At 38.7% G+C, this 26,900-nt stretch overlaps 1 protein-coding gene across 4 annotated transcripts in view; it reads left to right on the top strand.

Annotated features, from left to right (window-relative positions):
• pard3ab (par-3 family cell polarity regulator alpha, b) overlaps positions 1 to 26,900 on the top strand; it is a 258,134-nt gene that overhangs the window by 18,940 nt on the left and 212,294 nt on the right. For all 4 annotated transcript variants that reach the window (XM_028019835.1, XM_028019834.1, XM_028019833.1 and 1 more), the window contains exon 2: positions 23,934 to 24,035. In XM_028019835.1, the coding sequence (XP_027875636.1) occupies positions 23,934 to 24,035 (102 nt within the window). The remainder of the gene's footprint in view (positions 1 to 23,933; positions 24,036 to 26,900) is intronic.

The raw sequence follows: 26,900 nt of genomic DNA, 5'->3' as shown, positions 1-26,900 counted from the left end.
GTCTTCTGTTGCTCAGTTCCAAGAATGTTGCAGAAAGAGTTGCTTGATAAAAGAAAAATGCAAACCCCTGCTCATGTATTCCTTCAGATTCAAGGGGGATTTTTTATGTGTTGCTTTTGCAAATATTCCAACAGTTTTTTCTCTGCAAATGCATAAAGTTTGCGCAGCGTAATTTCTTGTAAAATGTCTTCTATCGAGCTTTGTTTTGCAGAAAATAGTCTGTGGTTCACATGAAATGAGCAGTTGTTTGTTCTTATAAGACCTGAATGCAGCTTGTTTTACTGGTGGCAGTTGAGGTAAGAAAGGGGCTCTTTCTGGATGAGAAGCTCGCTGTGAGAGAGACGTGGGACTGCTCCCTTCTTTGACATGATCAGACAAGATTGTGTGTCTGTGCCGAAGTTTGCCCTGTCGCACACATGAATTAGGACACCCAACCCGACACGCCTGGCCTTTCAAAGAGGAGCCCGTTTGTTTGAAACAAGCGCCCCATTTAGACGATATTGATCCATGTATTGAATTGTGGGCCAGATTTGAACCCGGTTTGCTGGACTCGTTCCTCCTTCTGCATCAATCATGTCACAGAATGTGAGTCTGGATCCACGGGGGGATTCAGAGGTTTCACTGGAGGTTAATGTCTCAGCGATTCGTCCCTTTGCCTTGGTCACCTATTGGTGTGGTCAACCACTGCCGATCCTGCTTTCTTTAACCGAGTCTTCTGTTTTTTTGTCTCCGTCGATTTTTTTCTCTCTGCTTCATGCTGTCACGGTTGCTAGGCAACATAAGTTATGCTAAGGTGGGGCGGGGACAGTGGGTGGAGGCTAGACCTGTCCGAATTCACAACATTTCTCTTCCGGTCTTCGTTTATTCATGGACCGGGTCCTTCGAAGGATGCAGACCCTAAATTTGGACACAGCTATTGTTTGGGGGCGGAGTTATTCTTTCACAGGAAAGCTAGTTTCATTTTATACATGATGCAGACATCCAGGTATCAGCTGGAATTTACAAGCTAATGATGATTAACAGGTTGTGACTTTTTACCTTGTAGCTACTTATTTACAGTAGGTTAGTGCGTGTAGCTTTGTTTTCTTGGTGCATTTCGTTCTCTTTTTTATTGGCTGCAATAAGTGATCATTTACAGTTGAAGCTGAATAAAAGACTAGTTACCGTTACGTTTGGTGCACAGTTTGGGTAAATATCACTATAGCTGCTGTCAAAACAGAAATGCCCCCAACTTCCAACTCTTGATTTACATTTAAAGTGCCCATAGCTTCAATGTCAACACGCTCTACTTGTTTCCAGTCACAAACCAACCGCAGAAGCTTTTTTCTGCTGTGAAACAACCAGAAAACCCTGGAGGCGCTCGCTAAGATCATGCCAGGACTTCAGTTTTAACATCCAGACCCTCATACAGATTAATTTCCAAGATCTTTGATCACGTCTGAGCTAAAGCACGGTCAGTTATATTTTTATATCAGAATCATCTGCTGTGGACTCTGCCTTGTTTGTGTTTTCGGCTTGTTTTTCACCGTTTGACACGCAGTCAACGCTCAGCATCCAGCGAGGCTTTGGGAAAGCTGGCATGGAGAAAGAGACTCCATAAATACCCGTATCTTCAAAATCCAGACTAGACAGATTAAAAAGAAAACCACTTTGACTCCTGCCAGAGATTAGGACCGTTAGTGGCCCTGGTACAGCTGGCTCCCTATGAGCAGTCGAAGAGTTATTCTCATTCTGCATGTTTTGGTTTGGTCCACTGTATTTTTGGGAGAAAATGCTTTATAAATGAAGATTGTATCGCATTCCAAACACTATTTTTTGCCGTTTCAACCCAATATAATGTTTTGGTTTGAAAAGAAACAGGCAGCATGCTCCTACAATATGCGGTAATTGTAGGAACATATTTGTAAAGCAAATGAATGTAGCTAAATTTAAAACTAACATGTGGAGTCACCTGCATGCCCTGCATGTGGGGAAACGGCCTCAGTAACTCACTGACTGAAGCGTGTTTTGTGTTTTCTACTGGAGGAAGAAGATGAGTGACATTTTGATTGTGCTTTGGGTGCAGAAAAGTTTCCTGCTTTCCATGTAAATCCGTGTGTTTCACTGGAGCAGACAGTGTCCCGGCCCTGCAGTTTATCCTCTTACGTCACCGGAGTTGCACTTGCAGAGGGTAAACGAGAGCAGATCGCACCGTAAGCATCCATACTGCTGCTGTTAGTGTGTGCAAATCTAAACTAGACGTCTGGACTTGGTAAAAACGTGTTCAACATCTCATAACAGGGTGTTGAGTGTCCAGAATTTGCCTTTAATATTTGCAACCAGATGGGAATTCTCAATTAAATCTTCACAGATGAGTCACATGAGACTTTTATAAGTCAGATTCATACCATGGCTTCATCAAATACTAGGGAAATTTTAATATTTTTCTGTAACTAACACCCTCTGGCTCCTTTCCAAGACAAGAGGGAAGCGACTGATTAGCTGTCTCCGTCTCCCAGAGCTCCTTCCTCTCTTCTGCCCACATTCATCCCTTCATCCCAGTTTCCTTTCCTCCCCCACCATGTCCTGAAGGAAGCCTTCCTCTCTTTTATGTTAACATCTTTGAAGGTCTAAGTTTGTCATCTTTTTTTATAGTAGCTTGCACATCTGTCGCCTTACGAAGGCCTTCTCGTGGTTTCCATTTAAAAATGATTGAGAAAGAATCAGAATTAATAGGATGCAGAATAAGCAGCGTCGTAAGTAATCCTGTTTCCACTTCCAGAAGTTATTCCATCCTCATTGTAACAAACGTCTGCCTCCCAGCTGCATCTGTAATGCATCAGTGAGATGTTTTTGTTCCCGTCAGTAACAAGAACGTGTATTTTCTGCTTATACAAGTCTGTTAAGTTCCCAAAGATGTCAACAGGTATGTCCACATCCCACAGTGAGGGCATAATTTCCTCAGTTATCTAAACAATAAAAGCTTGAGGTCGTACTGCTGGGACTTGGTATATCTGGACACTCTGAGGCTTAGGAGACAAACTGATTTTAAACCGAATCCGTGTTTCAACCATTGAAAACAGCCATTGTTTTTCTTGCTGTATGATATTTTTTTGTCTCCTGATCAGGTTGTTGTTGAAAATGAGAATTTGCTTTCAATTTATTTGGTTTAAAAAAATAAATCTTTGTCTTTGTGTGAAGATAAATAATTTGGAGGTACTCCAAATTGTAGCTCAACGTCTTCAGATTCCTTCACTTGGAGAAATGTTCCCTAATTTCAAAACTTTGGCTGAAGTGGCGTTTTTAATTGTAGTGTTCGGTGCGACAGCAGAGCGCTGATTCAACTTCCAGATAAACATCAAAACCCTGAGACATTTGGTTATGCATTATAGGGTGTAGGAATGGCCATTTATTGCACCATTTATCATTAATAGCAATCAATTGCTTGTAAGAATTTTGATTTATCGTCATCACGGCAAAATCTAAATGTCAGTTTTGTTGGGATTATTTTTTACTTCTTCTCCACTGTTTGTTCAATAGGCGTTTCAATAAATATAAAAAATTTAAATAATTAAATGCAGTTACTGTGTGTTTTTCATTGAAACAAGCTAGACTTTTATGTGACTCTTGTCCAAGAGAAGTATAGACTTAGACTTAGACTGACTTTATTATCATTTTGCATGCACAGGGTGTATACAGAACGAATATTACAAATGGTTTTCAAGAGCATTATCTGAGTTTGTGGGGATGTTATTGGTGCGCCATGCAGTCGCAGCCACACAGTTACCTAAAAAAGACATAATAAATGGTTCTTATCCTCATTTTTGTCATTATTACAATAGTACCACAAAACATCAGGATAAAACTTTAAGTCAATATTACCCACGCTTAAGTGGGCTTGCAGTTCAGGTCCATGAAGGCCTGAATACTACACAGATTAATTTTGCTATGACAGTTACGATTTGACCACATTAAACGTTCCATGCAGACCAGGGGATCCTGAAACTGATTCACAGTTTTAACTTGTGTTCTGAGTTATAATCCGGTTGTTTAGCTGCATGCAGTAAATTGCGGCTTTCTAAACATATGTTGAACTTGTTTGCCTTGAACCACTGTGCGCCCTCGGGGTGATGTAGCATGCAACCATATCGGGTCGCCACAACAGCTGTAGGAATGGCAGATGGCAAATATAACCTGCCTTTATAAACTTTTATAAACAGGTTACAGTAATAAGACTGTGCATGGTTTTTCATTCTGGTTCCACCTTTTTTCCCCCTTCTTGTATCTTTGCTGATGTTGTTTTTGTCATTTATGTTTCTTAACCTGCAGGCTGTTCCAGTAAAACTGGGGCTCTTGCTTTTGATGAATTCACGGTGACATAATGGTTCGCAAGGAATTGGAAATTTATTCATTTCAGTCAATAAGCAACCTGTTGAAACTTGCGTAAAGTGCTGGAGTTGAACATATCTTCCTGCAAAACTTGACGTATTTGAACTTTTTTGATTTAAGATTCATGTCTGAAGCGGCAAATGCCAGCTGTTCTTCTCACTGTCAAATGGTCACATGATGCCACCAGACTGCAGAGTTTCTGACTCTGCAAAAATAATCCCATGCACTGTATCTCATATTTGCCTTTTAGCCAACTGTTCCTACTACTTTTACCCCTCATACGTCTCCAAATCCCACTGATGACGTCAGACTTTGTAACTGGATCAGGCGCGGCTCGTACTTGAGTTGTTTTTAGCCAGACGCAGATGACAGTTGGGACCGATTGTTTGCTGGATTGTTTGCCGTGGCTAAGTCGCTGGTTTTAATTCAACCCACCTCTCAGAAGCCTTTTATTAGCACTGGGATGAGGAGAATAATGGCCAAAGGTGTGTGCGGGTTTGATATAAAACGTGTCTGAACCTGAAGGATTGTATGGCTTGAACCATCTTTTATGAAGGAATTATGTCTCTTATTGTATAATGCAATGTGATGGACAACAGATCCTGTAGGCTTAAGCCGTTGGGCCTCAAAACTTTGAACTATTGTTGGTGGGATTTATCCGGCCTGTCATATTCAATGCTCTCTTTCTTTTTGTACTGTCTTGGCTAGTAGAGTTTAATCAAATGTGATTTACAAAACATTTTTAAAACAAGTAAGGCAAGTTAATTTGTAAGAAAAGAACAAATTGGCAAGAAAATTGCATTTTGATCACAAAAAATGCATTTAGAAATGTTTGAAATATTAAAACGCTAATTTCAAACAAATGAACTGATGAAGTAATCTTCAATCTCTATGGGAAATCTACAATAAACAATAATGTCATGATTCAAAAGGAGCCAATCGTTTCTGCTTATCTCAGCTTCTGGCTTCTCTACTGAGCAGTAACAATTAAATTTGGCCTGAGAAAAAAGCCGTGAGGAACTCCACATGTGACCTTTGCTTATTTAAATTTGTATTTGCCAAGTGACACAAAGGGGTCTCATCTGCCAAAGGATGATGTGTAAGGAAAACAGTTAAGATTCAAAAAATAACCAGAGAGGTTTGGTTTAGACAGATCATGAAAATTCTGGCTGTAACTTTTGATTTTAGGGTAAAATGTTAAAAGAGAAGATAAAGGAGAGAGAGAAAGATAGAGAATACATGAAAACAATGCAGAAGTCTGCTTCTATGCCTGCAGTAAAGAGAGAAAAACAGAACCACAGCGACACACAGCACATGCATATATAACAACAACAACGTTACTGAAAAATACCCGGTACTAATTAATCCAAGATGTATTAAGTGGCAACCTCAACCCAAGGTAGTGCTTTGGTAAATAACTGAATCCAAACTCCCTGTGTAACAAACAGTATTTAACCGATATATGAAAAGAAAGACAGTAAATGATGTGAAATCTCACCAAGATTACCCTAAATAAATCCTTATTTTTATTGCCACAAACCAAAATGTTGTTCATTTCTTTTACCCTCCACTGGATTGCTTCAAAACCAAACCTCACCTTAACTGCTTTATTTTCCACCTTTTGTTTGACATCATCGTTAGTTGACTAAAAAACACAAGTTAAGTAGTTGTTAGCTTTGCTTGTTAGCTGATAAATGATGCTATTTATTGTTGGTCTTATAATAACATCAACAGATCAAATTCGGTTGAATCTGATTATTTTGGTTCAGCTTTTTAACCTTTTTGTGTCTCTGTGTCGACTTACCTCCAGCTTCAGACTCTGTCCTCTCCTCCATCTACCCACAAACAGCCCTCAGGATCTCAAACATTGTTTCTTTTCCCGCTCACATTCCCCGCTTCTGTCCCCGATTGGCTGAAATGAAAACTTCATGTTGCATGTGGAGGTGATGTCAGTTCATCTCCATGGTGGTGGTGGTTTCCGTCCAGAGGGACAAACTGGGGTACTTTTTTTTTTAAAGTTTTTTTTTTAAAGGCACCAAAGAAAGCTCTTGCTGGATCGGCCTCTTTCTGTGCCAAGTTTGAGGCTACTTCTGAGGCTTGGACTGAGAGGCTTGAATGTGCATTTGGGGACATTGGTTTGAACCGCAGAGTTTCTGAAAACGTCGATACAACAAAGATGCACGCCTGTTGGGAAGCTTGACGTTTAGGTGACAATTCTACTTGACAGCAGTTGGTGTTTCCTGTGGTTTTGCCTGCAGCTTTGCCATCACTGACTACATGATTGATTACATTTGGATCATTTTTATCCCACCCTCTCTATGAGCTCCGGCCGCCTCCTTGGCAAACAAGAAGCAATGAAAAAAGGAACCCTTTTCCATCAGCCACAGTTACTTACTATCTTATAGGGTTCTTTCTGCAGAACTTTAAAGAGACATTATTGTAGATTCCCTTACAAGTAAGCATTTGTGAAAAATATATGTAGTTTTTTCTTGTTTTTCTTATGCAATCGCTTTAATCACTTTCAAAATACATCCTCAGATGTTAAAGTAGAAATTAAACTTGGACAAAATGGTAAAAGTAACGGTAAAGATCCTGACCAGCTTAACTTAAAAGTACTTCACTTTTGATTGTTTTGATATAAAATATATAAATGATTTAAGGTTTGATTTTGGAAGCCTATTTATAAACACACTATATTTTCATTACCATATTTAGAAATAGTAATGAATTATTTTTTTTACAACCTTTTTTGTTTGTTCCAAATGAACTCCAGAGCAGTTTTATTAGCTACCAGGTAAGCAAGCTTGAGCTGAGTATTATGGGATGTGGTGGAAAAAACAAACTAATAAACATAGGCCCCAGGTCTTTTACATAAATTAAACTTTTAAGATTTCTTCTCAAAAAAAGTTCCAAGTCCACAAACTCATCAAATGATTCTTACCAAAGTAAACAAACTGCAGATGCAACTCAAGGTTTTTGTTTTCATAGCTCATAGTATGTACAAGTTTAACAAGTTGTACCAGTTTTATAAGCTTTAGGTTTACAGAAAATGTCTTTGAGACTTTAATTGGTTCTTTTATGTTGTGGGAAGTAGGTGGAAGAACCTCTTATTTTGGTAAAACTTCCACCTCTGACAGACAGGATTTCCTGCTGTCACATTCTTGCAGAAACCATCGGACTGGAACTACAGATCGTCTGATAGCGATCAATCGCAGCGACGTTAGGACCGCTTCCAGTCTGATCACGGTTGGCTTTTTTTCATCCAGAAGGTGGAGATGGGGTTGACTTTGCCACATTTTTGGTTCAGAATTTTACAATGAAGGCTTTTAATTTGTAGAGGCTTGTGACGTGAAGCAGACGAGACACTGTGATCCCTCCCTGCCTGACGGCTTTCCTTTGTCCAGCCTCCATGCATCATTCTCTTGATCTGAGTCAGCTGCCTGCACTTGTTTGCTGCATTTGTTTCTGTTTCATCAGTTCTTCACGTGTGGCATTCTTGTGCCGTCACTTTGACATCTTTGTATCTTTGTATCTTAATAATCAAGCAGTTCAGGTCTTGGCGATGACGTGTTTTAGATCTTGGATACGCTGGCTTCTGGTTCCAAACATAAAATGCACAGTTACAGATAAAATTAGACTTCTGGAAGAATTTAAAAACAATAAATAAATTGGTAACAACTATAAAAGTAAACACCCTCAAGACTCGGATGAGGTACTAATTAACTCAACTACCAGATTCACTACTGTCAAAACATGACCTAACACTGCAGATCAAGCTAGCTTCAGCTTGCCGCTTTGGTATCGGGATAATTTCTCTCTCAGTTCAGGCTGTGTGGTTTCTTGTTGCCCCACCACAGTGTCTATAACCAGAGCTGCTCCTTGAAATCTGAGCCGCACTGTCACTGAAGTTAGAAACCAGGTTATTGTGTTTCAGCATGTGTCCCCTCCCTGGTTTCTTCTAAAAGTCAGACTCCAGTGCATGCGTTCAACTAAACTATTGCGCAGAAGAAAGGAAAGCAACGTTTCACTCACATGGGTGCACAATTATTCCTGATATACGAGGCTCGACTGTAAATGTTGAGGTTTCCCTGGTGAAAAAACAATGTATACAGACCCTTTGAACGACGACCTCAAACCTAAATGTTTTTTATTGTGGTTTTATGTACCAAACCAACTCAAATAAGCCTGTGATTGTGAAGTGGAAAGAGAAAAATTTCTAAAAGTCCAGCATAATTTACCCTCAGTATAAATCTAGTTGTTCGGTGAAGACGTCAGAGGATTGTTTGAGGGAGGAAGTTGTGCAGAAGAGTAACGCAGGGAAAAAATCTACCAACTCATGGATATTCACTGAGCTGAATCCTCAGATGACTCTGCAATCATCAGGTGGATCAGAGCTGGACAAGAAGCTGAGTGCAGACAGCTGCTTTGTGTCAATAATCTTATCCCGAATGTGAGCAAAACACAGGAGATAACTGTTGATTTGAAGAGAAACAGGGTAAAGGTCGAACACTATTTCCATCATGGGAGAAGAAGTAGATGTGGAGGACTATAAATACCTCTGTTCACCTAAACAGCAGACCGTTTTAGAAATGTTCCTTAAACAAAAAAAATGAGAACAAGACAGATTTTACATGAGTCAAAAAACATTGAATAATCAAACATTACACCAATGAATCCTGGCCCTAAGAGTTAGACAAAAAGAAGGAACGACAGGGTCTAAGTCTTTTTGGTTTTAGCTACTGACAATCGCTGATCTGTGACAGCCTATCAATCTGATGAGGTTTAAAAGTCATATACAGTTGAATATAATCTGCATAAAAGTGATGGAAGAAGTGACATTAAAGATGACATACGGGCAGATAAAGGGAGCATGTAAAAACAAATAATAATGGACCCAGAACCGACCCTGGTGGAATCCCAAAGGTTTTATTAGCGATCTTAGATCTCAACTTGTTTGAAAACGTCTTCCTATAAAAATAAGAAAGTCAGTCAATGGCAGAACCAGAGACACGTGAGACAGGAGAGATTTTGTAGACTTGTCTGAGTGTAACTTTAGACGACGCTGTGGTATGAGTCTTACATTTTCCTCCCCGTTTTAAGAGACTGACAATTTCAGTGAGTGAAATTCTTGTTAAATATAAAAAAGTTTGTTTTAATTTTTTTCTGCTCATGTTTCTTTAGGTCTAATGTAGTACTGAGTAGTTGAGTTGACAAGAATCTCTAATATTTTAGAGTATTTGTAAAGTACCTGTATTATCTGGTTCAGCTGGTTAGAACGGATGAATGACTTGCATTAACCTGATTATTTGTTGCTGGGTTACCATTGAACCTGTGTGACTGAACCTATAACCCAAAAACCTAAATTAGCCTTTCTGTAATTTTTTTTTTTTTTACACTTTTCAGATTCTACTAAAAAATGCGAGTAAAAATTGATGAAGCTTAAAAGAAGCACCACTTTTCAAAAAGCTTATGTTTGTTTTTATTGTCTCAAAATTAACCTAATGCACTTTAAAAGGAATGGAAGTAAACTGGAAAAGTAGGACGGATTCTGACTTGATTGGCAAAATATGTCTATAAATATCAAATCATTTAATTTATTTATCTATTCTCCACTAAAGTTGGTTCAAATTTCTTCTGAATCACAAAAGAAAGAGTTCAAAGTTTTAACTGCTTTTTAAAAAATAATAAAAAAAAGATTTTATGCTTTTTCAAAAGAAAGTTAGATATTAACTTCTGTAGTTTGCATTTGTAGTTTGGGATTTGAATTTTCCCAGTTTGCTTTAGCTCAAAGGAGGGAATCACAGAACTAATTTTTATTTTTATTTACATTCCTCATGAGGTAAATGCCTTCCCTGTTAGGGATTGCTTTAGAAAGATAACATTCTACAACGTATTTATGTTGCTTTTAATTTCTGATTTGCTGTGAGTAAACATAATTGATTTAGCTGCTGTGAATTTTATTTCTTTCTTTATTTTTTGGAACAAAGAAGAAATAAACAGAGCGCCTTGGCATTGAGTAAAAACAAGCAGGATGACAGCAGAGGAGCTTAATAAAAAATATCAGTGTGACACTCATTGTTTATTTCCTTCTGCTGGTGTTGCATGGGGAAACATTCCCATTGATTTTTGTAGGACATGTTGGTTAAACAGCAACCTGTGTGAAGGTCAGTGTGGTGACCTTCACACAGGAGGAAGTAATAAGGATCTGTGTTGATCCTGATTGGTTTTTATTTTGAATCTCTTACCCAAGTATTTATAGAAAGTTTGTAATTCTCATTGGATTCAGCCATTAATATCTTTTTTTATTGATGTTGTGTCTATGCTGCCGAACTCCATTATGAGTCAGTCTGTTAAACTCGATTCAATTCAAAAGCACTTTATTAATCCTAAAGGGAAATAAAATCTTGTAACTCATATTATCCAAGGTTCTTCAAAGAGTTGAATTGAGTTAAAATGAAAGTAAAGAGATCCTCACATTCCTCCTTTCATAGTTTGAATCACGTTTGCCAGTTGGAATGGGTTTTTTTTCTTTTTTGTTGAAAGCTGCACATGCATTGCATTACAATTGAGTAGTAATGTAGCACCTTTTTCAAACCCTTTTCATCCCTCATGTGGTTTAACATCGACTGCACACTTTTGGGAAGGTTTTTCTGTAGCTAATGGATGTTTATGGAGCAGAGAAATAAAACCAGCATCCGAAGCTGAAATCTGCAGAGTCTGAAAGGAAGATTTTGAAAAAGATTCATTCCTTTGTGATCTGATGTTGCAAGACGAAGCATGAACTAATTATGACAGAACATAACTGGGAGATTTGCATGAACTGAGAGTAGCAAAAAATCAATTGATCACATGATAAATCAAAACAAGCTCTTTCCATTTGTATGATTTGTTTTTCTCTTTTCTCTCTTTCTACTGGAAACTGGATGACAAAAGTCTTCAGTCTGGATCTTTGGTCTCAGCTAGGTCTTTTGTGGAAGGACAGTTTTGTTTGAGAGTCTTCATATTTTATTTTATTTGTTGTTTGCTTGTTTTTTAAAATTTATTTTGGATATTTAAAATGTCCTCCAGCTCCAGTTCAATGATTTATTTTTTATATATAATTTGAAAATGGTCTCAAAACGGTAATATCTTTTATCGTGATAACTTCTGTTTATGATCCATCGTGACAGGCCGTACTGTGAGCCCCTGTGCTGCAATAAAACTTGAATTAGAAAACGGTTTTACCTTTTAAAGCCAAACTAAACCATGCGATAGCGATGTAAAAAAAAAGTTGCATAACAGTTCAGCTTTTTAAAGTTTCTTTTTTCCTTCTCCTGTGAAGGCCTGGTTCTTGCTCAGCCTCCCTGCAGACCAGCTTCATCCTCCGTCGTTCTGTTCTGTTCTCTCAGGCTGCTCTACAGACGGAAAGCTGAACTTGTGATGCTTCTGTGTGACTCTTCATTATTCATAAAGTTAATCAGGCTGCAGGCTCTTATGCATTCTGCACAGGTTTCCATTTTAGCTCCATGTGTTTATATTCACCAACCTATCATGTGGATGTGAATCCCCCACACTGCAACAGAAGCCTTCTTGTTTAGAGTTTTAAAAGTTTAATGTGCTAAATAAAATGTCCTACCTGCCTCAGTATAATGTCTACTTCTAAACGGCGTAATTTTGACTATTTCTAGAGCGTAATATGTTAACCTGTCAAGCTCTGACCTGCTTGGATCAGATAAGAGTTTCTGTGAATGGCGACATTGTTCCTCGTTGCCATTAGGCTGTTTGCTTTTTGCCAGCGGTTTCTCTCTGGTTTCTGTCTGGTTCTGTTCTCCCTTCGCCTCGGTTACTCGGCGAAATGGGGTTCGGCGTCGGGGAAGGTTGACTGGTTCAATACGAGGACAAAAGAGTGAGTGATAGCGCTGCGACCTGAGGACATTGACCCTGATAAAACACTCAGTGCGAACAAGTTGGAGGAAATGAGTGAAAATGCACCACCACAGAGCGGACTTCTCTGACATGAAGATATTACTTCGTCTGATGTTAAATTTATAAAAATAGATTAGAAATATCAGGAGGTGAATTAAAAAAAGTAAATGTTTATTTAGAGTTTTAGCTGCGTTTTCTCCTCTTTGACAAGTTGTTTGTGTTTTTCAGCTTTGTTTGAAACTTCCTTACTTCTCCTGTCACTCCTGACTGGCTGTAAAGCAGATTGAATTTCAGAGTCCTTGAATCCCGCTCTGGCATGTAAATGGGGAGGAATGTTTGGAATATGGACAGGAGAGATGCAGTTAGGATGGAAATTCACATTCAGATAAAGCAAAAAGACATATTCTTTTTAAAAATTAACTTCATGCTAAAGCATTTGGAGGCTGTTTGCAGATTACATCAGGTTTTCTGCAGATTTCTCCCTATGCAGATTCTCTTTCTACACAAATCGGATTTACAGCGACTATCGGAAATGTCCTCCTAACTTTTTAGACGTGAAACGTATTCCCTGTTGTGCAGTGACTTTGATTCTGGCGCCTCAGTTTTTACCCAGCGAACAAAGCACAGGCTTGTCTGGATGCGCAAATCTAATCTGCTATTTTATTATAATATGAACGCCTGTCATTTGTTGCACAGGTTTTGTAACACTTTAATTAAATTTTGCAATTTCAAATTCTTTTCACTGGTGTCATTATGGTTCAATGAAAGAATCTTTGACTAAGTTTTTCACATCACAAGATCAGATAAGAGCTGATCTTGTGATTATTTTTTATTTGCCATTTAATAACTGGATATATATATAATTTTTTACCGAACTTGAAGCTGAAACTGTCACTTTAGGAATTCTGGGTAGATAATTTTTAAAGACATAGAAGTGTTTTCATCTTAAATGTGAAATGTACATATTTTCTGTACAGTTTTGGCTTGGTTACAGCTTTGACTGTGTTTTAGAGTCTGTATACTCCAATTATTTGATTATTGATTGCTCAATTACGAGAGCAGCTGACAATTATTTCAATAATTGAGTCATCACAATTAAACCTATGTTTTTCAGTGATGTGTGGAAGAAGCCTCCACCAGGCACTGTTAGTTAGTTACTTTTCAGATGAAAGCAGCGACTCCAAATAGTTTTACCTGATAAAAGTAGAACAGTTTAAGCCGTTTTAAGATAAATCTTTTTGTCTTGCATCAGTTTGTTTGGGTTTTCCCACTGATGTTCTCTGAATTTTCAGATAGAAAAACCGAATGCTTTTGCTCTCTGCTTGTAAAACATGAACATGAGACAGCTGCAGGTTTAAATGATAAAATAAATACATTGCTACGTTGCCCCAGAAACCGCTGCAGGCATCCAAATCCTCCGGTCTAATTGCAGATGCCTGTTGCAGATAGTCAGGGTGATGTAAGCTCTTCCACAGGTTGTGTGTGGACACACACCATCAGCACGCTCTGGTGCCAATAAGCCTGCTGTGTGCTCCTAATCCACAGCTTATTAGTGCTGCCTGCGGTGAGGATGCGGCATCCATTGTCCCCGATTGTATCATGTTGTGGTTTTTTTTATTTTTTTATTTTAATCACCATGAGATAAGTGTCATGTTGTTTTATATCTCGTTGTCTTTAATTGTGTTCATCCCAGTTTCTCCTTCTGGTTGGGTTTAAAACAAATCCCTCCCTGCTCTAAAACCCTTAATCTACAATTACTTAATTATTCCCTCAGATCTTCTGTGTCCCTAGAGTCGCTTTTCAGCTCCATCTTTCTAAATGTGGAGGGAGGAAGGGAAGAAAGCTGCAGCAAAATGCATTTTTCAAGCGATGCATTTCACTGGGGAACGCGTTGAAACGTTGTCACGCTCAACTGCTTGAGTTAAAAGTAGATCAGATCCGCATTAAAGCTGCACTGATGCTTTACAAGATGCATGTAGCGAGTCAAAACTCCCCAGCGAAGATGCTGGTGAAGAGAAAATAAGTCACAATATTTTATGGATGAAACATTAACAGCTATAACCTGAGGCTTTTTAACCCATCATGGCAAATGATGGAGATTATAACAAAAACAAAGCCATCTGCCAAGAACTCCCGCCGTCTGCAGGTTTCCACACAGCGCTTGTGTTTATGGTTCATACTGCGAGGCTCGATCTGACAGGATGTCGTCTCCTTGCTTTAAGGTAGCTGTTGTAAATTTGACCGATCGGGGAAAATGTTTTGCTTTGGTGCAAATGGAGCCAGAACTTCGGTTGAAGCAGACTGAAAATTCAGCTGCAAGTTTAAATAAATAATGTAATGTAAAAAATTTGTACAATCAGGTGCATTCATCAATGAACTTCAACCCATATTTGCCCATAAATAATAAATGTGTTTTGGCGTTTTGTTGAATAGGAACAGATGGTATCGCAGGCAATAAGATTAAATGAAATGGGAGTCGATTAAGATCCTATGTTGACCCCAACAACCAAGCTCAGGCACTGACTCACTGACTGCCATTATGTTCTTTATTATTCATGGATCACCTTCCGCAGTTTCATGTTATGCTAATCAAGTTTGTGTCTCCTTTTCTGATAAGAACTGATGTAATCTAGGTTTCCATTAGTCTACAGTTATCATTCTGAATTGTGGGACGTAAAATGTTATAACGAATCGTACACCACAGATCAGATTAGCTGAACAGCTTTTCAAAACTTGTGACTTTTAAAGAAACAAATCATATTTCACACATTGTCATGGGTGTTTGGTCAACATCAATATTCAAACTTCTTACGATGCTGTCATTTTTGTCTGTATCATAATGAACAACAACACAAAATATTCTGATTAGGTCTGTCACAATTTCTGGAATATAAATTGTCCCAGAAGTTGTTGCAATAAACAATAATTTTGTTGATTTGAGACAATTTTCAAGTAATATAACGACATATTAATGTAAGAAGTAAGTAAAGGAGAAAATCCTGTATAAAACTGTATTATTAAAATAATAATTAGCTGCAGATGTAAACTGTAGATCTTTATCTACTGGTAATAAGTTGAATTATCTGCTGTGTAATGATATATTCGAGAGGAAGAGACAAAGGTCTTTCATGGCTGTTTTTTTTATATTAAAACTGAACTAAATCAAAATATTAAAATAAGATCTTGTCAGATTAAAGCATTTACTAGCAGAACAACTTGTTGATTTGAAACTCCAGAAATCGTAACATTTGGTCCGTTACACGGCGGATGTAAAACCACAATAACCAGATGAGATTTTCAGCTTTGTGAGAATGTCAGATATGGATATTTATGTCAAAAGGACAATTTCCAACAACAGTGGAAAATGTTTCAGAAGCTCCGCGGCGCCGTTCCACAAACAAGATGAAGAAAGTATTTTTGGTAAAATTAGAGAAGCTTTTAATGTTAAAAATTTAGATCCTCTCTAAAGACCTCCAAGGGCAAAACACACTCTGTATGATCTTCTTAAGAGAATATCAGCACTTTTCCCTCATCTGTTTGAACAGGATTGCTTCTCGTAGCTTCACTTCTTTTTCTCTCCCTGTTGCTGGTTTTGTACTTCCTCTGAATTGTTCTGTTCACCCTCGTTTGCTGCCACCGGTGCCACTGGTGCTCTCCCTGCCGCCTCATCCTCCTCCGCCATTCTCAAAGCCCTTGCCCTCGCCTCCGCGTCTCCGTCCTCCGCCTCAGTGTTTTCACTGGAAGACGACGATGAGAACATTTCCTCAAACAGATCATCAATCAGGCCTGAAAGCTCCTGTAAAATGTCATCGTCTTCGCTGCCAGAGCTCATATCTTCGTCTGGTGAAGTGGTCTCTAGAAACAGTTCAAGCACCTCTGAAACCAGGCTGTAAGTGACTTGTCGTTCTGCAGCTTCATTCGCTTGCTGTGAACAAAGATTCAGTACGATTTTATTAGCATATTTCTTTAATGTTGCATTAAAAACGAATCCTCTAGGTGAAGCTACAGTGAAGAATAATGTTTTTGGTAGTGGTGCACCGATAAATCGTCCTATATTTTCTGAATTTTGGGAGTTCGGTGATCAGTCAATACTTCCATGTGAATCCGATCTTATCTGCCTCAACAAAAGTCTAATGACCAAATACTGTCCTTTATTGCTCTGCTGTGAGACAGGTTTGACTGATACACCCACCCAACAGGTTTTGTCTGCATATTCACAGTTTACAATAATCCCCCCCACTGTTGCCAACTCAGAGACTTTCTTGATATAGACATGTTACCTCTAAAAATTTCGTCCATGCGCACAACACTGGCGGGCAAAATGACGATTCTTTTGCTGGCTGAGCTGCTGCGGTAACAAAATGAAACCTGGAGATGTTGGTATAATTAATTTAATGTAGTTCACCACAGCAAACTGAAAAATAACACAGATAAACCGTTGAAGAAAACTCAAAACCACTTTTGAGTACTTTCCTTCTTGCTCGCTCTTTGTTGGCTACGATACACACAGACCGGTTGCCATAGCAACAGACTGACAGCAGCTCCACTAGTGTATCAGGATTCAACACCAAAATCCACGCAAACAATTCCCACACAAAGAACAGAACATTCAGTCGGTTACGGTATCATGTTTCCAGGTGATCGTCTGAGCACAGCAGAGGTTGATCAACTAATTTAAACGCCTACTCTTCTGATAACATGTCTGCGTCGGTGTGAGGGTCGCCTTTTTTTTTTTTAGCTGTGCCACCAAATTCCACAACACATCTATGTGTTAAGGTTTTCAAAGTCAAGCTAGCATAACTGACCTACTTTTCTCACCCTCTCTTTTTTATTTTAATAAAACCTTTTTTTACCTTATTATCTATTTGTCGTAGTGTGGACAATTATTAACAAAGCACTGCGTCCGTTTTTCTTTTATATATCACAAATACATTTAAGATTTAGCATCATATGTTGACAACTTTTCTAAAACCAATGCTAGTCATCGTCAGTGATCAATGTTTTGCAGGGAGCTGGGGTTGGGACTTTGCACACGTGGCATCAAGAACAATTTAGCTACATTTCAGACAAAAAATATCAGTTTCTGCCATTATCAAGCATTTTAAAGATCAGTAATCCGTAATCGGCCGTAAAACTGCAATTGGTGCACCCCTATTTTCTGCCTTACCTCGTTGTCGATTATTTGGTTGTTTGTGTAAATGCCCTGGAATGAGGTGAGATTGTTGAAGAGGCTGTTGGGATCCTCCTCATGGTCTTCAGTGTTCTGGCTCTGCTGAACCTCGTTATCGCTTTCACCCGACTCCACGTCCGGAATCTGGTCCTCCAGAGACATTTCACTTTTTGTTTACTCACAGCAGCGTAGCAGGTGCTAACAGACCCTTTCAGGTTCTGAAAGTGGCCAGAATGGGTCACAAGTGCTGTTGCCACGTTTGTGCTGTGTTTACGGTGCTGGGAAACGGTGTTGTGCTTCAAATCAGGAGTTCTTCTTAAGTTCTGTTCTGCTGTTGGGCATGCTGAGGTGTTTTGGTTTAAAAAGCCTGGTGCAAAGAAGGCTTCTGTGAAGTTCCCACTGATGCTTTAAATCCTAGACAAAGTCTAATTTGTCTAGGATATCACAAAACATTTTTTGTGATATCCAACATTTTTAAATAATATTATGTGTTTAGTCTAGAGCTGAAACGATTAATCAAATAATTATGATTAATCGATTTTTGAAATCAACTATTTTAGTAATCTATTAATCATTAACTGGAGTAATACAAACTCCTAAAGACCATTTGCTGAAAGAATGTCAGAGCGGTAAACGATTTTGCTGAACGATTAATTGTCTCAAAGATTATTGCGATAAACGATAATATTGTTTGAAGACCTTTTTACACTGATTTAATGGAAATGACGTAATAATGCATGTGATTTCCTGCCAAAGTTAGATACACTTTAATTTCAAAAGAACACTTAACACTGGAGCTGATAAACAAAATAAACAAAACAAATAAAAATAAAATGGATTCTCAGTCTCCATTAACAAAAGATTTACTTGAATAAAAACTAAACAACATAAAGCCAAAGTGGAAATAAATACTGCATTCAACCAAAAGACTGCAGATTATGAAGTCTGTATATTATGTTGCCCTTCAGTAATAATTATATTGAAATAGAGAAGATGGGCACATCGACTACCTGATGCAATAGTTCACATTACACGTTTATTTTGTCCCGATTTTCCCCTTATGACAATCTTAGAACGTTGGTCTTTCTAATATTGTGTAAAAAATAAGCTTAAGTGTTTAAATAAAAAGTCCAACTAATTGATTAATCCATGGAATAATCGATTACTAAAACAATTGTTAGTTGCAACCTTACTGTAGGTTTGAATACATATATGAACATTAAGTAGACCAGAGATCCTCCAAAAGCAGCAAGTTGACTGCAGTGCATTCTGGGTAAATACAACCAAAACAAATGCATTAGCCTAGCGCTTCCAGTAGATATTTCTACAACCGCTAAAATCTAACTCTACTCTATCTTGGTTTACATTTTGTGAGGAAGGAAGTTGTGCTCAGTGATTTTTTCAGAGGCTTTCATGTCATTTCCTTCAGCGGTCCTTGGTGCAGCGCCCCCACAGGCGAGGAGGGGAACAGGTTGCTCAAAGGGTTTTGGTTTGTTTGACACAACAAATGAATCTAACCGCCCTGCGACAGACTGGCGACCTGTCCAGGGTGAACCCCGCCTCTCGCCCGGTACGTAGCTGGAGATGGGCACCAGCAACCCTCCCGACCCCATTAGGGACAAGGGTGAACAGAAAATGGATGGATGGATGGATGAATCTAACCGAATCTATCAGACTATCAAGTGTGAAAACACTCCTAAAATAATTCAGTCAGATCTTAGTGATGGCCATTCAAAAACCTCGAAGTTATTATCTTCAGGTCATTATGTAACTCATTTAGGAATATAATTAGGGTCGTTTCCCACTTATAGAAATCCCAGTTGTTCCAAAGCTTTAGCTTCCCGGCTGATGTCTTGAAATGCTGTATCAATATTTCCAAATAATGTTCTTTCCTCATGATTCATACATTTAATATTCATCTTATTGTGAGTCATATTTCACTCTTCTTTGATGTTTCCTGCTTCTGTTGCTAATGCTTCCATTTTTACTACAACACAAAACTATATTTTGTGTTATTGGAATGACTTGTTTTCAGTCTGCACTCTTAAACTATAATGAGCTCACTATTATTTATTGAATTTTCATTACTGTACAGTTGACGGTACATTTTAATCAGATGTTAGCGCGCTGCATGGTCTTTTTATTTTGCACAGCGAGCTCTGCAGGCTGGCTTGTCTGCCTTAAATCAGAATTTGGGCTTCCTGCCGACTGTTCCAGCGCCTGCCTTTGGCCTCCTTCCAGGTCTGCTGTTGGACAGATGAGCGCTACAATAGGCGATGGCTCTTGTGATCCAGCTCCAGATCTGTCCTTTGTCGTTTAGTGTCCCCTTCAGACGAGGGCCGTGTGTAAATCTCTATTAGCTACCAAATGGAACAGGTGAGAGTGAGATTGTGGGTATGTGACATGTGTTATTTCCACGCTGACCCGGTGTGACTCGTTTTTCTGTCTCTGTCAGGCTTTTTGACGTGTTTACTATGTGTCCTCTGTTTGCAGTTGGTCATGGGGAATTTGCTGTGAGCTATTTTTGCACGATAAACTTGGCCTTGCAGAATGACACACACACACACGCACATGCATATTTACACACTGTTTGATGTGACCCTGTAAACAGAATAAACTTCACATGAGACTCGCACAATGTGGGAAGAGAATTCAATCTTTTATTGGTTGAAACCAAAACAACAACAATAGGATTCTTGGTATAAAACATGTTTGCAGCTCTGAATGTTTTAAGGCAGCTATGTTCAAGCCCACTCCTGGAGAGCAAAGATCTTGCAACTTTTAGATGCATCCCTTCTCCAACCAGTGTTGCCAGATTGGGCGAGTTTCTCCACAATTGAGCTGCTTTTGGAGAGGTTCGAAAAAAGGGCAAATTGTTAAAATTTGAGCTGCTTTTCACAACATTTGGTGGGTTTTTAGGAAGTGCTGATAAGAATATTCAATTCAAATGCTGTGTCCTTGTACTCGTTTTATCTACAACGTATTAGGGTTACTGCAGGGAGAAACCCCCCCCCCAGAACTTTAGATTCATCTCAGAAATTTCTAGGAAAAACATAGAAGTTTCTGAGTTTCAAAAGTTTAAAATGTTTGACTTTTGAACAACGCAGTGGTAAGAATCTGTCGAACATGACATCATCATTGATTAATAGTCACTGGTTAATAAAGTGTCACTATGTTCCACTGTGTTCAGGTTGAGCCCTTTATTTGGGCTGGAAACTATCAGTCAGATTTGGCATCCCATTCTCCAACACACACCTGAACCACATGAATGTCTTGTTACCGAGCCTCTGCAGAGCTGGATGAACTGCTGGTGAGGGAACTCAGGTGTGATGGAGAAATGATTCCTTAGTGGCAAAATGGTATCTGGGATTGGGCTACTCTGATTTAAGGCAAACCGTTTCTACTGAACTTTATGGCAGATTTCGCTTTACTGTGTTCCAGATGCATGAAAGGTCTTCTCATCCTGTTTGTTTGAACTGTGATTCCTTTGAAATTTTTTGCTTTTAGACTAAAGTCACACAGCAGACAAATGTGTCCCATGTCTGACTTTTTCAAGGTGGTTTGGACAACATGATTCTGATTTTTTCACCTCCAAAAAAATCTGATTTGTTGTACAAAATCAAATGCGTATACGTAGTTTTCAAAGCGTCTGCAGTCTGAAAGGGCATGTCTTATTTTATTCTACTTTTATGCCTAATTCTGCACCAGAAGAAGTCATATGTGGTAAATAAAGACATAAACAATGGTTGAAGCATCGTTGACAACACTTGTCTGTTCTAAATGCTCAACAATTTTAAAATCAAACCACATTTGAGGACATCCATTATTAAATGCGTAAACTGGTACATAATGCAGTGTATTATGTGCATTATGAACAAACTAAAATTGAAGACGTCTTATTCATGTTTTACGCCTGGTGCCAAACGATCTTGAGCTGAATGTGATGCGGTGATCCGGTTCTGGCTGTAAGCAAACAAACCCAAACATGATTCCTTGGTACAGAAACATAACAGAAGTGGGAGATTGGAAGTTTAGAAAAAAATCCTTTTTAAATTTTTTTTTACTGGGACGGTCACAGGCCAAATTATAATTCAACAACTTATCATTACAGGAAAAATGTTTATCTGCTGTGATTGGTAGCTATGCTAACTAGACTGGACATTAAACAACAGGCTGCGTTAGCTGCACCATAGGGATGAGCAGCCACATGAGATTGTGATTGACAGCACTAAACCTCTCCTGTCTCTGATTAGTTGTTTCTAAATAGCACTGGGAGAAGCACTGGGAACGACCACAGTCGTTCTTGCCTTCCACTGAGTGCTGCTGACCACCGTCACAGTTGAGCGCTCCAAGCAGGAACGAACCATTTCATGTAGGTCCAGGGGGGTTCAGGGCAAATGTGAACAGGGGAAATGGTAACATTTCATTTTTACTGCTAAAAACAATTTTTGAAAACACAATATAATTAATTTTGTAATTGACAGGGCCCCATTTTAAAAAATTTCTATGAACAACAAAAAAAAAACAATAAAAATTGCGGAGGGCCTCCTGTGAAGAGCGTCCAACGCAAAACGCCTACAGTTGACGCGCCCTCTACGCGCTTCCACATAATCTTTGCATGTATAGCAGGCGTGCGAAACGCTACGTCAAGCGTCTGCATTCAAAGTGAACACGCGTCGAACTTGAAGCGTCGGACGCGTTTTTGACACACGTGTGAACGCACCATGGAATTCAGGAGCGTGACATTTTGCTCTACACCTATCGTTTCGCGAGACTGGTTTGCATTCAAGGTCTATATGGAGACGCGTCAGACGCTTCAGCTCTACGGCTAGAGTGTGAACGCACGAGGCAATAAACCACATTAAATATACGAAGTTATACAGTCCTGCCACCACTAAGTTTAAAACCTTTAACGCTTTTACAACTAATTCATACTTTTCAAATGAATTTAAAATATTTGAACAATCAGAGTGTCTGACTCAGGGGCGCCGCCAGGAATCTTGGGCCCTATGACAAAAAATTTAATTGGGCCCCCCACGCAGCTGCTGTTACAACTTTTTGAGTCTATCTGGCCTATCAAAAGTGTCACAATTTTAAAGGTTTGCAACTGCCTTGCTTTCTTTGGTCCAATACTGATAACTAGCACAATTTATATTTATAGCTAAATAGCATTTAGCTATAAATATTTGAAAAAATAATTCAAAGAATCCTGATTAAATTTTGCACTTTATTCACAATATAGAAAGAAAAGAAACCAAATAAGTTTCATGCTGTTACATTTAGACTTGTTGGACCCTGCATGTATTTGCACTTTTTAAAACATTTCCCTCTAAGGTAAAATGAATCAATCTGCTGACTGTTTCTGATTTTAAGAAGAAATGAAAGTCTCACTAAAAGGATTCATTGTCCCGTTTTATCAGCAACATGTTGTTGTTTAACAACCTTCATGTGAATCCCCTCACGCTGATTAAAAGCAGCGCCGTATTCATGTTTTTTCTGCTTCTTTGCTTGTCTTTCTCATCTGTCTATCGTGCGTTTAGCAAAGCTGTACCTGCCAGGTTAACTGATGCCCACATGCTGCACGCTCTGCAGCCGAACACAAATGAACATTACACACAAGCTAACCAGGGCGAGACCTTGTTTGTTCTCATGAGTGATTACACAAAGGCAGACATTTTGCATATCAAAATCCTTGGATAAACATTCTTGATTGTGCAATCATTGTAAATCCTTTAAACACCTTCTTTAAGTCTACAATTTATTGATAATTTCTTCCTTAAATGCATACCTGAAGTTATTCCTGCCGTCTTCGATATATTGATAACAAAGATCTTTATTTCTGGTCTTTTTGCATTTCTAAATGTCAAAACATTTGCTGTGGAAGTCTATCTGTGCAGTAGCTGTGGATTCCTGTCAAGCTCTGATGATTATTGAGGCCTCAGTGAACATCAGTGACATCTGGGGAAGATGAATGTCATGTTTAAGTACATATTCCCTGATAAACTCTGTATTTCAGTCACCGTGATGTTTTTAGAGGATAATTAAGTTCTTGTACCAGTTACGCTTTCATCCATCAGTCCATCCTGTTATGTTTGTTCTCATTTGAAGACGTTCACCTGCTTGTGTCAGAAGTTTTTAAAGTTTAAGATGTTCCTGACCTGACTGGAAATGTTTTTTTTATTTTATATTTGAATGGAGGAGGTTCATTCACGGTTCTGTTATTCATCCATCTGTCCGTCCATCCAGTCAGTCTGTCTCTCGGTTAGTTTATGTCCCTCCGTCCATCAGTATTTGTCCATTGTATGAAAAAGGTCAAAATGTTCAAGGGAAAGAGAACTCAATTTGATTTGCAAATTGAATTTTGAAGGGCGTAAATTATTTAACCGGAAAAATGTGTAGGAACCTTTTTTTTTGGTTTAAATAAATCAGTATGAATGGTAATTATTGGGTTTATTCACCACTTTTTGTTTCTTGTCTTCCTGTTTAACAGGACGCAAACTACTGGCTGCAGGTCCACCGACTGGAGCATGGCGACGGCGGGATCCTCGACCTGGACGACGTGCTTTGTGACGTGGCTGACGACAAAGACAGAGTGAGTTGTGGCTGAATAACCTGATGGTTTTTATTCACTTGTGCCTCTTTTTGTCTGCCATTGTTTACATTGATCAATTAAACGGTTTCGGTTGTAAATTCAGACCTTGACCCTTTGTGAACTCGTCATCCTGACAATGTTTCTCCCCGGCTAAGTTTGGCTTCTCTGTTCCTCTCATCGTCTTTGGAAGTGCTCAAAGTGCGAACCTGACATCAGAGAAGCTAACCGTGATTTATCGCTCAGAGGTCACAGGGTCAAATTCTGTTATCTGAAACAAAACGTAGACGGTGGCTGAAAGCAGAAGCTGTTGTAACTTGGGGTCAGAGTTTAGATTTGCTGAGAAATTTATTTGCTTGTCTTTGTTTTTGTAATGCAAACCCAACATTGAAACGGTGTGGGTGTGATTTTCTGTGATGGTTTACTGAACGTGCTGAAGACTTGAGAATCAAAGGATTTATTTGAAGGTTTATGGAGGTCCAGGCTCTTTGTTGTTACCATTGTAACTCACATCAGTTATATAAAGTTCTCAGTTTGTTTATAATATGCATATAGCTGCAATAAAAAGTGCAAAAATGAACTGAGAGCCAGCTGATATTCAAAAGATTTATCAAATTCTTTTGAATGTCATTGTTCCTAGCAGCATTGAAGCATTTGAGGGGTTGGTGAGTGATTTGGTTTTCTGTAACGTCTAAATATTTGTATTATTTTCATCTAGCACTGAAATGATCAGAAACACAGAATAATCTGATCTCCCTTTACAAGAAAATACATATAAAGTAAAGAAAATTATAAAAAATCAAACAAACAACCAAAAAAACCCTGGCACAACTGTGTGAAATCAAGCTAACGTTGCATAACACAAGAACTTACTGTATATTAGTTTACTGTATATTTAAATATGATTTAATTTCTTATCCAATATTCCAGACAATAACCCACAATGAAAGAAAAAACATATCCACTCAAACAGACACAAATATATACGTTATGAAATGTGAGTTAACCAATAAAATGTTTTAAATCTGGACCCAGATTGTTGCACATCTTACCTCCAGCTAACCCAGCGCAGCGTTTAGCCTCCTCCTGCATGCATCAGTTTGCTGCGTGAGGTGCGTTCAAGTGCAGTGGGAAATACTCACTGCTCAGTTCAAACAGGTACTAATAAAAAATAACAAATTTACATGACAAGTAATGAGTGATTTGGTGAAGTTCAGCACCACTAACTATATGATTTAGGTAAATATATGTAAGATATTTGGGCCTGCTGGATTAATTTTGGCCCTGCTAAAGTCCAGATTGATGCCCTGGAGGAGTGAATATAAGCTGTCTTTATTTTGATGTCAGCCTCGAAGCATCCTCGTCTCTCCATTGATCCGGGCTGACGTAGATCTGGAGCCAGATAAGACAGAGAGGAGGAACATAAAACATGCATGAGGGTGTTTGCCCCTCTGAACATGACTGGTGGTCTCCTGGCAGCTGTGACTCGCTCGGCTCTGATATTCCTCTGGAGCTTTTTAAAGGCTGGAAGGAATGTCTGGCTCTTCACACTGGGACACATTTATAAGCTCACACTGGAATCTTCAGAGTATAATATCCAGAAGCTTTCTGGTGCTTTCGCTTTGTGATTGAGGCCACTGCAGCCCAGTCATGTCTTAAATTATCAGCTTTTATACGGATTCAGAAAGTGTGATGTCTGCCAGGAAAAGCGGCAGCTTGTCCTCAGACTTGTTGATTATTTTCCCATATGCCCTTCCTCCCTCATTCACTCTTTCCTTCTCTTTCCATCTTCTTTTTATAAAATGAGACCAGTTTCTTTTTTATTGATAAGTCAGCTTATCTGTGACCTTTATTAGCTCTGCTCTCTGAGAATTTAATAGAAAATACTTCATTTATCTTGGCTGCCAGTTTGCTATTGAATGTTTCTTTATTGTTCAAACTGGAAAACGATCAGTTCAGTTTTGAGTTGAACTGGTTGAACTCTGTTTCCAGTATCTGCTGATAATCTCTGAACTCTGATGCTTTTCAGTATTTGGTCGATATTTAAAATGTTAAGCTGAAAAAAGTCACATGACTGTGTTGCAGTTTTTGTGTCCAGATGTTTATTTAAGGTAAAGACAGATACCATACTGTCTGGAAAAACTGGAAAAGTAAATCTGAGTTTAGAAAACGTCTGTGTTTTCTTTTTCTATTCCTTATCCATTGTCTAAAGCTTCCTTCTTTCTTGTATTTCTTCCTCTTAACTTGCTGTCTTGCAACCTTTGCTTCCTCCTTCATCCCTTCTTTACATGTTCCCTTCTTCCTTTTTACTGAAGTTCCTTGTGTTCTTTCTCTCATTTTAGTCTTTTCCTTTGTTACTTCCTTCCGTCTTCTTTCTTCCTTTTCTCCTTCCTTACTCTTTTCTTCCTTCTTTCCTGCCTTACTTCTTTCTCTTTTCTTCCTTTTTTCCTTCCTGCCTTCCTTCCTTCAGGCTCTATCTTTGTAGGCTGAGCTCTGCAGCAATTTCTTTTTGCTACATTTTGTCTTTAAATGTTCTTTCTTTTCTCAAAACGACTCCACAGTCTGGACGACTCTGGGATCTTTTTTCCATTAGACATTAAAATGTCTTTGAACTAAAAAGCAAAGTCGCATCTGGACCTAAGAACAAAAAAAAAGAGGAAAGTTCAGTATTAGTTGCTTTGTGGCAGGATTGCTCACTCTGTCCACAAATTACACGGAGACACAGAGATCCTTTGACAGAAACGCGAGCTGCCCAACACGGCGTGATGGAAACGGCACATTTCTGTGTTTCTGTGTCGACCATGGAGGGTTTTAGGATCTCTGTGTGCGTTATTCTTAAAATAATTAATTTTCTTATTTTAATAATCC

This window comes from Xiphophorus couchianus, chromosome 6 (assembly GCF_001444195.1).
Source record: "Xiphophorus couchianus chromosome 6, X_couchianus-1.0, whole genome shotgun sequence".
NCBI lineage: Eukaryota > Metazoa > Chordata > Actinopteri > Cyprinodontiformes > Poeciliidae > Xiphophorus > Xiphophorus couchianus.
Note: the sequence above shows the minus strand (reverse complement) of the source record. Positions and strands in the feature narration are given on the sequence as shown.